This window comes from Macadamia integrifolia, chromosome 13 (assembly GCF_013358625.1).
Source record: "Macadamia integrifolia cultivar HAES 741 chromosome 13, SCU_Mint_v3, whole genome shotgun sequence".
Lineage (NCBI taxonomy): Eukaryota > Viridiplantae > Streptophyta > Magnoliopsida > Proteales > Proteaceae > Macadamia > Macadamia integrifolia.
Genome location: NC_056569.1, coordinates 3,201,436 through 3,216,555, shown reverse-complemented (window position 1 = coordinate 3,216,555; position 15,120 = coordinate 3,201,436). Strand labels below are relative to the sequence as shown.

Genomic DNA, 15,120 nt, shown 5'->3' with positions numbered 1-15,120 from the left:
TTTCCACTTTGCTGTCTTCAGACTTGATCGGTCCAGCTCATCCTTGTTCAGTTACTAGAGTTAATATATAATTCCTCTTTTACCTTTAATTAATTAAAAAAAAAAAATTCTTAAATCAAAACGCCAAATCCTCTTAAGTGCACCAGTTCGGGGATGCGGTTCTGGTCTTACGCACTACGCACTACGCACTACGCACTACGCGTATTTTAGGAGACACCGGAATCTAATTCGTCACCGGTATAATATGGGTCAGAGAGCGAAAGAATGTGATTTCTCGTCTCGAGGAGAGAGAGAGAGAGAGAGAGAGAGCGAGAGGAGAAATGAGGGAGGAAGTAATAAGCTCAGGGGGAACCGGGGATCCCTTACCGTTCGCTAGATCTTCTTCGCCTCCACCGACGCCTGCGGCGAGGTACTGTTTCCGATCATCTTCGTTCGACATTTTATGGTTTTATTTTGATTTCTGTACTGTTTAAGTTTAAAGTTGTTTGGGTAGGCTCAATAGTGTAAGATATTCATCTCTTTAACATGTTTTGTGCAATAAACCCTACAATTTGATCACTTAGGTGCGAAATTTCAAATTTTGTCTGCTATTATGATGGCTTATTTGAGGATTTCACGAGTTTTTGTTTTTGCAGCTAAATTGTTCTGTTGGATGGAGTTTTTTCGCATTCTGCTTTTAAAGTTCACTTCTTTAGGGGTTAATTAGGAAGGATTCGCGGGACTGTTGTATACTATTGGTTTTGTCTCAACATTAGGTTTGAATCAATGATTTGTTTTTTTGGTGATAATTTTGAATTTGTTGATTTTTCTCTTTTTTTTTTTTCCTTTTTTGCTTCTACTAACTAGCCAGTTGGTAGGAAGTGGTCAAGGTGACCTCTTTTCCTCCTAAATCATCTCTTCAAATGTTTTGAGGCTATTGAGCTATACTGTTCAAATTCAATGAAACGAAAAATAGAATTGATTTTTCTAAAATGTTGTACTTGGCTATTTTCATTTTTAATAGTTCTTAAATCTTATAGTAAGAACAAAGAAATTGTGTATTGACAGTGTCTTACCGTGTCTGCATTTTCTAATCCTCCTTTGTCCGAATGTCCTTTGTTTGAGTCAGTTCAGTTACTGTGTTTTGTGTAATTTTATCCCTTGTGGGTTATATTTTCCGGAACTTGTTGACTTCAAGCATTAATTGGAATTCTATTCATCCATGGTTTGCTTTGGAAACAATCTTAACTGAAATCGTTAAACTTAAATGACCTGGAGCTTTATTTGATGGTTGAAGTTCCATATAGGAATGTATGTTTGCATTATTTTACAGAATTTACTCATATTTTCGTAGGCATCAATGAAGTAGGTCTAGATTAGAAATCTTGCAGGAGAAAATTCAGTAGGAGATTAGCTTGAACAGGACCACAGAATAGGATATAACAGTCCAGAAAAAAGGAGAATTTGATATCTCTCTGACTAGGGTTTTCAGAAAAACACAAATTTCTGGTCGAGAGCAGGTCTGAACCTGTAGAACAGGTCGGCAAAGTATCTCAGAAAAGAAATAAAGAATCTGTCCTGCGCAGCTATTCCTCATAGCAATAGGAAACGGGGCGGCATATCTGAAACAAGAAGTCTAGCTATCGTAGATCATAATTTAATGACAGAATTCCAGATGATTACAAACCAGAAATCTAGTATGATAAGTTTGAAGTAAAAACAGACCTGCAGCCAGCGAGATATTATAATAGAATTTGAAGGGTAAAAGAGGGGTGTGGCAGGTAGCAGAAGGATGGATAATCTGGACTGTTCGAATAAGATAAATAGAATAGAAAGATAGGATAAGGGGGCTAGAATCCACTTCCAGTGGTTTTGGAGTCCACCAGACCCGTGAAGAGAATCCTCTCTTCCACGAAGGAATCCACCTTGGCCTTCACTTGGAATCCACCAAGCACACTACTGAATCCAGCAACTACTGAATGCACAACAACTAAGTTTCTGAAAAATGAACTTGCACATTAGTTCAAATTGATGGGGAAGCCTAGGGCCTTTACATTTATGCATAATGTGAGCTAATCCAATTAGGATAGCATCCGAATTGATTACAGATTACCTTATCCAAAGGAAAATAATAGAAAGCAGCAATTGACTCCAGAGATAGAGAGAAGCTGGATTTCTAAAATCGGGCCTAATCCACTAAATACGATTAATTAATTATTTATAAATATAGTGAAATAGAATACAACTACTAAGGCCACAACTTAACTAAATGATAAATCTTGTATTCCTACCTCCGACCATATTTTAGGCCCATTTAAGTGGCTTATTAAATGGTAACTCCTTGGCCAAAGACTCAACACATATGTAATCCAACCCGAAGTTTATTTTCACTAAAATAAGCCCATTTATGTGATCTTCCTGCATCAATTTTCCTTATATCAAACCGATTAGGGTGAAATCTGTCCCTTAACCAATATCATATATTTATAGGATAAGAATCATTTGATATTGCAAGTAACACCCCCCCAAGGTTTATGGGTAATTACATTTAAGATCCTGAAATAAAAGTTCCCTTGCAATAAATCCTGTGGTATCTATATACTGCAGGAACTTCAACACTCTCCCTCAAGCTAGAGCATAAAAGAGAGAAGGAAAAGAGAAAATGTAAGAGAGAAGGAAAAACAAATCAATTAGGGTGTAATCTGCCCCTTAACCGATATCATATCTTTATAAGATAAGAATCATTTGATATTGCAAGTGGCCCCCTAGGTTTATGGGTAATTACCTATAAGCCTCTGGAATAAAAATTCCCTTACAAAAAAAAATCCTGCTGTATCTATCTGCTGCAGTAACTTCAACACTCCCTGCAAGCTAGAACATAAATTTCATCCATACCCAGCTTGGAACAATCTTGAAGAAACATAGTAAAAAAGGTCACCGAGTTGATGAGTAGAGTTGACAAATGGAGTGGACATCATCTTTATCATCATAACATCACGCACAAAGTGAATTGGATACCATGACTGATCACCATCGAGAGAGAACAATCTTTCTAAATCACTTTGGGTCAACGGGGCCTTCAAGCATATGAAATACGCCGGGGTTGTAAATGACATAGCGTTCTTGATAGAAAATGATGACAACTTCCATATGCTTTGTCCTTATATGGAAAACAAGATTACTAGCAATATAGATAGCAACTTGATTATGACAATACACATCAATAGGTTTATTAACTCTAAAACTAAGCTCCTAAAGAAATGACTTTAGCCACATCACCCAATTGCAGTATGACTCTATATTTAACTTCAACATTAGACCTAGCCATTGTAGTTTATTTTTACTCTCAAGTAACAAGATTACCATCAACAAACATTCAATGACATGTGGTTGACCTCCTATCACCTTTTGCACCTACTCAATCAACGCCAGAGTAACCAAAAAGATCGATAAGGTTATGAGGTTTATAAATGAGACTTTTTCCTAGGGCAACCTTAAAATGTCTCAAAATACTACATTTTTGCCCCCCAGTGAGTCTGCTTGGGTTTCTCCGTGAACTAGCTTATAACACCAACTGCAAATGATATGTCAGGCCTAGTCATAGTAAGATAGTTTTACCAACCAATTCTGTCTGTAAACTCTTTATCGTCACAAACTCGAAGTTTTTGATGAGGATCTATAGGGGTATTAACAGATTGAAACTTAAAATGTCAGTCTTCATAGATCAAACACATTTCTTCTGAGGCAAACTAATGCCCATCTTGCTGCGAATAATCTCTATTCCCAGAAAATATCTGGAGCACCCAGGTCTTTTATTCGAAAGTTTTACTGTAATTAGGCCTTGACACCTTCGATACAGGATAAAACGTTACCTAAGATGATAATATCATTAGCAGAAACAACCTAACACTATCACCTTGGATCCTTGGCCGCGAACAAACACAAATTGATTAGAGTAGCACTATGTGAACCCATCACCTGTAGCAACTTTGCTAAATTGATCAAACCAAGTTCTTGGTGACTGCTTCAAGCCATAAATTGCCTTGCGAAGTTTACATTCTTTCTGTGCATTCTCCTTCTAAGCAACATACCCAAAAGGTTGCTTCACTTCTTCATTTAAGTCCCATACAAGAATATATTCTTTATGTGAAGCTGAAATTAGGGACAATTAAGATTAATGACCAGAGGAATAAGAATGCAAACGGAGTTAAGACGAGCAACATGTGAAATTGTTTGAAAATAATCAACCTCATAAGTTTGAGTGTATCTCTTAGCAACCAAGCGAGCTTTAATCCGCATAACAGAGGCATCGGGGCTATACTTATAGTATACACCCGACGACACAGTATAGCCCCGACGACACTTCACAAGATCTTTATCTGGAGGCAAATTAACCAAGGTGATGTTTGGCGACAAAGCAGTGCATCCATTTCAACACTCGTAGCTGATTTTCACATAGGATGAGACAATGCCTCTTGATAAGGGCTATTAACAGAATGTGCAAATAAAGAAAGGCGAAGCTAGAAATGAATAGGGAGTATGGGAAAGAGAAACAAACTGGGCAATTAACTAACATGTGATTTTGGGTACATGAACGAGTACTTTTTTGAAGGGCTACATGTAGGTCAAGGGTCAGCGGTGGAGGAGGAGGAGCCCCACACAGAGAATCTAATTGCGTAGAAAGTGGTAGAGAAGGTGCAACTGCAACTGGTGGAGATGACTTAGGACAGTGCCAATACACTTGTAGTGGTGTTGATCGAGATGTCAAAGGGGGGGTCTTCAAGAGGACTCAACGCAAGAATGTGAGGCAACAGAAGGATTCAGGTTAGGACATGAACTGTTGCAGAAAAATACAGAGTACTTACAAAAAAAGTAACATTAGTACTGTTAAATTGCTGTCGAGTGACAAGGTCATAACATTTATATCCTTTTTAGTACGAGAATACCCTAGAAAAACACATTTAATGGCTCATTGAGATAATTGATCCACTCCTGGTCACAAATTATGGACAAAACAAGTATAACCGAAAACCTAGGGTGGTAAGAAAAAACATTGGAGACATAGGAAAAACAACACAATAGTAGATTGATTATAAAAAGCAGATGATGGCATGTGATTGATATGATAACGAGTAGTTAAAAAAAATCCCCTCAAAAGTCGTAGAAACATTTGTAAGAAATAGTAATGACTGTGCAATCTCCAATAAATGTTGATTTTCTTTATTGAAAATTTGAAACCACTTAAATGATTTGTATGTTGATAATGTTAACATGTCTTACCTGCTTCTTTTCCCAGTTCTGCAGGGGCATCCTCACCTGCTGTTCCGGTAAATATTGGCAGTATTGATTGGTTGGGCAGTGGCCTGGGTTCAAAAGCTGGTTCTCTATCTTGTGTTGGTTCACATCCTCCATGGAATTCCTTGGGTACAAGTGCTGGTGGATCTGTTCTTGGGTCCTCGCAACCTTCATGCAGACCATGGGAAAGGGGGGATTTGCTAAGGCGCCTGTCTACTTTCAAGCCTTCATTTTGGTTTGGAAAACCAAAGGTTTGGACTTCTGCTGGTTTTCCATCAATACTTTTTAAGTTCAGAATTATATGCTGGTATTACATGCTCCACTTCTGCCTTTCTGTAATTCCTTGCAGTTTGTTTTTCTTTTCTCTGTAACTCCTTGCAGGTTGCAAGTTCATTGGCTTGTGCCCGAAGAGGCTGGGTAAATGTGGATGCCGATAAGATTGAATGTGAGTCATGTGGAGTAAGCCTGAATTTTGCTTTATTGGCATCCTGGACACCCTCCGAAGGTATGTATCCAAAGCGTGTTTGTGATATTTTCTGGCTATTCACTCCTCGAAGGCTTTTTCTGTGTCTTTGTTCTTCCAAAGAACTCTTGTTATTTCCAGCTCAGTGCAATGGGATATAATTATTTGTAATGGCAGTTGGTACTGTTTTTTTGGAGTTGACTGTTTTTCAACAGCACATGTAGAGTTACATGGTAATTTAGGTTGTTATCTTGGACATAGAAAACTTGTTGTGCAAGAATCTAAAATTTGAGGAGGTTTTAGAAACTTCCTCATGTAATGCTATGGGTTCTCACAGACTCACAGTTTTATTGTTCCCAGTTGACGCTTCAATGCTTTGGCAATGAGGCTAGGGTCTACAGCAACAGCATCTCTGTGATGAGAGGTATTTAGTGAACTGAATGACCTTTTAAAAAAAAAAAAATCAAGTTTAGGCTTTGTAGAACTGGAAAACACTATTGCTGCAGGACTCTTCATTTTCATCGTCTTCTTTCTTCCGTATGTTGTTGTAGTCTTCAATATTATTTTACTAGAAAAAACTATTTAAATAGTTTTAATTGTCATTATTATCATAGAAAAAGCTTATGACAGTCCCTAGAGAGTTAATTTGGCAAGTGCTAGAGAAGAGAAGTGTTCCAAGTAAATATGTGGACATAATTAAATGTATGTATGATGGTGTGGTGACTAGTGTGAGAACTTTGGGGAGTCAAAGTAATGAATTCCCGATTACAATTGGGTTACATCAAGGATCAACTTGTAGCCCCTATATGTTTGCACTTGTCATGGATAAATTAATTAAAGACATTCAAGATGAGTTTCTTTGGTGTATGCTTTTTGTTGATGATTTTATTTTGGTGATGAGACAAAAGCAGAGGTATTAACCCCAAGTTGGAGTTTTGGAGGTCAACCTTGGAATTAAAAGATTTTAAGATAAGTAGAACGAATACAGTGCGTCACTTAAGTTATACGAGGATAGATAATGAGGTGGTGGAATTTGATGAGAGGGTTTTTATTTCAGGTATCTAGGCTCCATCATAAATAAAAAAAAGGTGGTATAGAGGATGATGTTTCACAAAGAATTAAAATAGGTGGTGTTGTAAATGTTTTTATATTTTTTATTTCATCTACTTAACATATTATTTATAAAGAAGCAAATACCACCTTTTTGAATGCAATAAAAATAGTTCTAAAATCAAATTCCAAAAGGATAAAAAGTCAACCCCCCCAGTCCAAGAACAAAAACTGGATTTTTAGTTGTAGGATGATTTTAAATTTTCAAATGTTGGGGTTTTCCCCAAATCTGAAAATTCCATAAGTATTATTATGGTAAAGCATTGTTAATATTATCATGGTAAAACATTGTTAAAAACCAAAAGTGTGGTATAATTTTATATTCATTCAGGTGATTTTAATAGCATTCACACAATTTAAAATAACTTTGACAGGAACATAACTTTGTCAATACAAATTAGATTTAAGTAATCTTAGACTTATTGGAAAGTTGGTTTGTGCTTTATTTAATACAAAAAGTCTTATGTAAAAATAAAATCACTGACTAGTCAAACTTATTAGAGAACAAGAACATTTTTTAATTTTGATTTTTGATGACTTAGTGTGACATAATGTTGATTTTTGACGACTCAATGTGGCTTAATGTTGATTTTTGATGATTTACTAAATAATGTTAGAAAAGTGGGGAAATTAAAAGCAACACTTGGTCGTTGCCTAGGAGGTGCCTTGTCTCCTAAGCGCTTAGGCATCCCTCCACCACCTTGGGTTGCCTTCACAACTATGCGGCTGGCTATGATATATGGTGCGAAATGTTGGGCAGTTAAGAAGCATCATGTAGATAAACTCAGTGTAGTAGAGATGAGGATGTTGGGATGGATGAGTGGTAAAACTGGGAAGGATAAAGTAAGGAATGATCATATATATCAGAGTTGATTTAGGATTAGGCTCTGAGACATGGTAAACTATGAGAAATTCACTTGAGGTGGCATGACCATGTTCAATGGAGGCCTTTGGATGCTCTAGAGGAGTGATTTGATTCAGATTGAAAGAACTAAAAGAGCTTGGGGCAGACCTAAAATGACCATAGTGGAAGTGGTGAGGAAAGATGTGCATAACTTAAGCCTTGTATCAAATATGGCATCGAATAGAGCTGATTGGAAGGCAAAAATCCATGTAGCACCCCATTTAGTTGGGATAAGGCCGAATTGGTGTAATGGTGGTGCAGCTTTACTGATATAACTTTTTTCCTACAAATTCTTCCACTGAAGGTTAATTGGATTGGCATGGGGCTGAAAATCCTGAATATTTTGGTTCAGTGTTGCAAAAGAAACTCTGAAACTCTCTCTCTCTCTCTCACTCTCTCTCTCTCTCTCTTGATCTGGAAAGTGTGCATTGAGGAGGTTGAAAATTCAGGGCACGAGTTTAAATACTCTCACTTATTCTTGTTAAATTATTAGTCAACTATATTATGGGCATATAGTTGAGGTTTGGCCTGCAATTTGATATATGATTGTCATAGAATGTCCTTTATCCATCCGTTGGTCATGATTAGGGCCATTAGGTAAATCATTCCTCCATCTGGCCAAAGCAAGACGGTCATGTTGTAAAGGCAGCCGTCAAGTTTTTTGTTAAAATGGTATATCTAATATTATTTGCATTAATATAATTAACTTTTGCCAAGATAATTTTAAAAATACTAAAGTACTAGTAAAAAAAAAAAAAAAAAAATTCTATACTGGGAACGATAGTTGGCAACGGCATCAGCTTTTCAGCATTGTTTGCAGGCTAAATATTTGCAGTCTGTCTCCTCTGCCATGGAGACTGTTAACTGATTTTTTTTTTTTTTGGGGGGGGGGGAATGTTCAACGGTTATGTAATTGGAAATGTTTAAATAGATCCTCTAAAAACCATTGAAGTTAAAAATTGGAATTTTTTGTTAATGTTTGATATCTTTATTTTCTGAAATAATTTTTACTTACCATGATACTTGAACTGATAATGTTTACGATGCTATTAAATAAATTAAATTGTCACCACTTTGGTGTTACCTGCCTGCATGAACCATTTTTGTCTTTAGATTGAACTGATTTTCAGAATTTTTGGTAAAAAAATGAACAAAACTAGAAAGAAGAGAATAGAGGGTATTAAGAGAATGTAGAGAACAAAGTATTCTGTTTGTTGTTTCAGAAACACAATGAAAGCATTAGGTAGTGATTGATGGTAGAAGTTTTTCATTTTGATAGTTTTTGCATGCTAAATGATTAATAATCCTGGGCTAGAATGCCTTACTGAATTTCATAAGCGATGTGGTGCCTTCCCTTTAATAATTCTATAGATTCTATCAGGCAAAAATCATCTTGCTATCTCATTCCTTTCCTCCTTGTTTTGGAATATTAAATTTTGATATTAGTAGCACCAGCTTACTGACCGCTTACATTTGTCCGCTCATCTGTTTTGCTTGAAGTTGATGATGCTGGTGAAACATTTGCCAAGCAGCTTGATACTGGGCACAAGCTCAGTTGTCCTTGGAGAGGAAATAGCTGTGCAGAAAGTTTGGTGCAGTTCCCTCCAACTCCTCCAACAGCACTAGTTGGTGGTTACAAGGATCGATGTGATGGACTCCTGCAGTTTCTTTCTCTTCCTGTTGTAGCTGCATCCACAATTGATCAAATGCGGATATCACGAGGCCCTGAGATTGATCGCTTTCTTTCCCAGTTGCAATCTTTTACGGCTGGAGAATTGGGTTTTAAAGCGGAGAGCATTACAGGAGGAGAATCCTCAAGAGAAGAGGCTTTGTGGGAATATTCTCATGTAAGATAATTAGGAACAGCTACTTATGCTATGAATTGCTAAATTAACTCAATTGGGTTGAGGTGTGGGCTTTGCGGCTGTTGGTGGCTTGGCTTGCCATGCCTGCTTGCCCTAATCATGCCACCTAATATTTGGTCTATGTGTGGGTTCTAGATGCCATCCATTCATGACTGGGTAAAAGTTGACATTTTGGTTAGGTGGAATGGGTTTTTTAAAATCTATTTACATGTTACATCTTGTTAAACAGGTTATATCACATATCACCAGACAAAGCGGTTATTTTGTTGACCAGCCTTTGTTCTTGGTTTATTTAACTGATTCACAGCATGGTAGACAAATTCACAACTCTTCTAATTTTATTATTTGCATGTTATTGAATATGATTATTACATGTAACTATGTAAGTCGTGTTGAAAATTAAAGAAGAGGCCTTTTACTATGGCTGATGTTTCTAGGTAATTTTGTATGTCATGTTATATATCCTACAGAACCTTCCTGATAATAATTGGGTGGGTTTGGTCGTTGCTTTCCTGCATATCTAATAGTAGGGTGATATGTGGCCTATGGTCTGGGCATGTAGCCATGGTGCATAGATCGGTTTATTCTGAATCCGTGGAATATATGCTTATTGCCTCCCTTGATTGTGTTGATGCTCAGTGTGGTCTTGTCAACTAACTGTACTGCCATCTAATCTTTCTGACAGGCACAGAAGTTGATTAGTCTTTGTGGATGGGAGCCTAGATGGCTTCCAAATGTGCAAGACTGTGAAGAACACTCAGCTCAATCAGCTAGAAATGGATGTTCTTTTGGCCCCACCAGGAACCAAACTTACCCTTCACAGGATCCTGGACCAAGCAAGAATGGGACCTCTGCTTCGGTTAAAAAAGACACTGGAAAGAAAAATTTGTTTGTGCCAGAGTCTCAATGTGAATCTAGGTCACCTTTGTTAGACTGTAGCTTATGTGGTGCTACTGTCAGAATCTTGGATTTCATAATTCTACCTCGCCCTGCTCGTTTTTCTCCCAACAATATTGAAATTCCTGAAACAAGCAAAAAAATGGCATTGACACGAGGAGTAAGTGCAGCCAGTGGAATTAGCGGTTGGGTTGCTGCTGACGGTGTGGAGAAAGAACAGACCGAGGGCCGAGATGAAGCAGCTACAACAGATGAAGGAAAATCACTGTCTAACGCTGGTGTGGATTTGAATCTTACCATGGCTGGAGGATTGCCATCTACACAGTTGGGCATTGCATCGATGCCTGAACGATTTCAAGTAGCAGATATAGGAAGGGATCTAATGATTGGACAACCTTCAGGAAGTGAAGTTGGTGACCGTGCAGCTTCATATGAATCACGTGGCCCAGTTACTCGGAAACGGAGCTTGGAGGAAGGTGGGAGCACAGTTGACAGGCCACATTTAAGGGTGCAACAGGCTGATAGTATAGAGGGAACTGTCATAGACCGCGATGGTGATGAAGTTAATGATAGCATACAGTATTCAGCTGGGCCTTCAAAGCGTGCACGTGAATTGGACATTTTTGATATGTACCATTCATCACATAGGAAACATTCATCTGGTGCCGGTCCTAGTCATTCAATGGGGTTTGACATAGATGCTGATGCCAACAGAATTGATGCATTGCACCGAGCAAATGATTACATTATTGGTCACATGTCTACTAAAGACTCAGCACGTGCATCCTCTGTTGTTGCAATGGATACAATTTGTCATAGTGCAGATGATGATTCTATGGAAAGTGTTGAAAATTATCCCGGTGATGTTGATGATGTTCCATCCCCAACTATATACAAGAATCCAGACATGAATGATGCATCAGAGTTGAACTATAGCAACCAAGCACAACAAAGCGCTTGTTTCCAACCAGCTGCTGAAAGAATTGCTGGAGAAATGGGTGTGAGTAGCACAAACAATGGTGAAGAAGTATTGAACACAGAAACTGCTAATACTAGGGATGGGTTTAGCTTTGGCATAAGTGGAGGAAGTGTTGGTATGGGTGCTAGTCATGAAGCTGAAATTCATGGGACTGATGTTTCTGTGCATAGACCAGACAGTGTTGTTGGTGACGCTGAGCCGATAGCTGAAGTCACTGAAAATCAGGGCCAATCAGGTGAATCTGCTCAAGATCCTGGGCTAATGGATGAGTTTGTTCCTGGAGAAATGGAGAGGGAGGATCCTCGTGGTGACAGTCAAGAGATGATGTCTCGGTCTGTGGGAAGGGCAGATAGCAGCTCAAAAATTGATGGTTCAGCCAAGGCTGAATCTGTTGAAAGTGGTGAGAAGATTAGTCAAAGTCACAGATTGGCCCAAGAGACCAGTGCTCATCCTTCTCTTTCTTGCAATGCTGTTGTATATTCTGGTTATGAAGCATCTAAGGGAGAAGTGGCTCGTGCTGGCAAGGCATCACTGGCAGATGAGTGCACATACCTTGACTCGGAATATGTTGCTGCAAATGGGATAGGTGAGAAGTACTGATAACCTCAATATTTTCTTGAGATTATTCTTGCTGTCCCTAATAACATATTTGAGACTTCCTCAATTGGTAGAGAGCAGTATCTTGTTTAATTTCCTACAACTTTGATTGCATGGACATTTATAGAAGAGCTCTTTGAAGGAATACTCTTTCAAAGTTATTTAAGGAAAAATGCTTATCCTTCAAAATGTTATCTAATCTCCAAGTCCAATGCTTCTGATGGGTTTCTAGAAGCCCAAAGGATTAGGTTCAGAAACTCAGTTGAAAACCAGAATCGCTGTGAGCGTAAAAGGACCAGATTTTAGAAAATGTTATTAGCTTAAGATCAAAAACTCGGATGCAAAACTGTGATCAAAGGTCTGATTTATGGAGGGAGACAACATTCCAAAGTTTGGCTCAGGTTCAATGGTCTGATCTGAAATTATGATTATATCCTACTAGAGATAGGAATATAGGATACTAAATTAGGGTTCCAGAACATGATATTTGCCTCAGCTTATGATAGAATCCAAGCAGTATTGAAAAAGGGATGATCAAACGGCAATGGAATCAAGTAATGACATTAAAATATCAAGCTGAAACAGAATAAAAAAAACTATAACTGAAAATGGAATCAGATCTAAGAATTCCAGCAAGTCATATAACAGTAAGACTCTATCATAACAGCAGCAAGATCATAGTTGCAAACCTTAGGATTGTTTAGAATGAGGTCCAAAAAAAAAAAAAACCTTAGAAATAAACAATGAGGAACAGAAATTCCCAGCAACTAGAACATGAAAGAATAACTGAACAGAAAGCCAGAAGTTACTACCCTGAATAAGTAGTGATAATGAAAGGAGGAATAGAAGAAAGATATGAACCAAGCATCCCGCCTGGAACTAAGCTAACATCCCATTAGCCTACCTTAGCATCTCACCAAATCCCACAGAGCATAGAGGTAGCAGAAGTCAATTTATTCAATGGCAAAATTGTATGGAGCTCTAATGGATTTTGCTTCTCAATATATAGCAACTAGAAGTGTACTTACTACAGAAAAGGAAATTGTGCTTGAATAGGAAAGAAAGAAAGAAATAGGAAATTCTATCCATAACTGGAATTGATGTCTTTTGCAACTATTAGTCTAAAACTCTTATCTTAAGTAATTAAAGTGGGTGTTCCACATAATTAAAACTCTATCTGAAGTAGGAAAAGGAGTTCTATTCAGGCAAGAATCTATCCTCTCCTTAACATCCAAGTAAATCACAATTACTCAATGAAATAAAACAACTCAAACTAACCTAATAAAGTAAATCCCGTATTCCTGCCTTCTACCAATATTTTAGGCCAATTAAAGTGGCCCATTACAAAGAAAATCCATTGGACTGAAAGCCCAATGTAACCCACTCAAGGCTTGTTTCCACTAAAATAAGCGCAATTCTATTTTTTTTTTTTTATCTGCATAAGCTTCACTAGTTGAACTAACAAATGATGGTAACGGAATTTGATAAGTCAGAGAATTTAGATGCAGGATAGATTACGGTAATCTCAAACTGTTCTAATTTCCTGAGGAAAGAACCGGATTCTTGTGTATGTCATTGAGATAAGATAGTATCAACAAATGTGGAAGGATAATTTTCTTGATTACTGTTGAAAGAAACTGGTTTTCATGGACAAAATGAATCCCAGGTCCTGCAATCACCAAGAACAATTTTTTCCCTCAAGCTTAAAGCTGCAGATTGTGTGAACACGGTAATCCAGTCTATTAACGTCCAAACACTACTATTCTGATAACTGAAGATCAAGCTCTGTAGGGTCCAATACACCAAGCAAATTGGATGGGAAAGAAGTGTTAAGAAAATTCTGGTATTTGCAAAAGTTGTAGTCATGATCTACTGAAGAGTTTATCGGAACTTATTAAGTAGTAAAAAAAATTAGTAATTAAAATTGTATGGAAGAAATTTTCTGAAATAGTGATTCAACAGAAAGGACTGATAACTCATATGTGTTACTATGGTACACACACATTTACATGACAACTTCCATTGGGAAAAGAATATTACAGCTTGGAGTGGGACAGCCTTTGGCTTCGATGGGTTGACCTGCCCTGGATTTTAAACTGGCAAGCTCCAAACCTTGGTACAGGTAGTACGGTTTTGTCATGTTGGCTTCTCTGGTCAATAAGATCCATTATGACCTCTGAGGATATTGTTCAGAGCTTATTTAGCATCCATATCTTTTTCTTCTATAGTTCTAATTTTTTTCCCTTTCCTTTCCTTCTTTTCTCTTGCTTACATGTGAAAATTGTGACTTGTTCAGGGCCTCCAAATGGGGAAAGCAACTATGAAGAAGCTGTAGAGTTTGATCCAATTAAGCATCATAATCATTTCTGCCCATGGGTGAATGGAAATGTAGCTGCTGCTGGCTGTTCTAGTGATGGCTCTAGTTCTATTGTTGGTGCCATGGCCCTTTGTGGGTGGCAGCTAACTTTAGATGCCCTGGATGCCTTTCAATCACTCGGCCATGTCCCAATCCAAACAGTGCAATCAGAATCTGCAGCATCTTTGTACAAGGTTTGTTGGACTTTCTCTTCAAATATATATTGTGATATTCTTCTTTCTTTTTTGGGTAAATTACACTTGAGGTACCTCACGTTCAGGGTATATGTGTTTAAGGTTCCTAACTCTAAAAATTTACATTTGGGGTCATACGACATTTAGATGTATATTCATTTCTTGATATTCTTTATTTCTTTTCATATCTTTGAATTTCTTATTCTTGTTAATTTTCTCTCGTTATCTTTCTTAAGGAACATATGCCATTGTTTATTTTTCTGAACCTTGCATCTATGGAAGCAGCTGTAGAAAAGTTGGCTTGTGATGTGCAATTGCTTCTCTTTCCACAGATCTGTTGGTTCTGGAAATAAGTCAGACATATATTGCTTCAGAAACTAGAACTTGGCTAAGTTAGATACAATTTGAATCCCATGCAAAAGTCCCATATATGTTGGAGCGATGATTTTTCTTTTCCTTTTTTTTTTTTTGGGGGGGGGGG

General features: G+C 37.6%; 1 protein-coding gene across 2 annotated transcripts in view; it reads left to right on the top strand.

Annotated features, from left to right (window-relative positions):
* Window positions 1–249: 249 nt before the first annotated feature.
* Window positions 250–15,120, top strand: part of LOC122058936 — a 23,812-nt gene continuing 8,941 nt past the window's right edge. For both annotated transcript variants that reach the window (XM_042621651.1, XM_042621650.1), the window contains exons 1-6: window positions 250–409; window positions 5,276–5,525; window positions 5,656–5,779; window positions 9,252–9,598; window positions 10,302–12,078; window positions 14,386–14,639. In XM_042621651.1, the coding sequence (XP_042477585.1) occupies window positions 321–409; window positions 5,276–5,525; window positions 5,656–5,779; window positions 9,252–9,598; window positions 10,302–12,078; window positions 14,386–14,639 (2,841 nt within the window). In that variant the 5' untranslated portion in view covers window positions 250–320. The remainder of the gene's footprint in view (window positions 410–5,275; window positions 5,526–5,655; window positions 5,780–9,251; window positions 9,599–10,301; window positions 12,079–14,385; window positions 14,640–15,120) is intronic.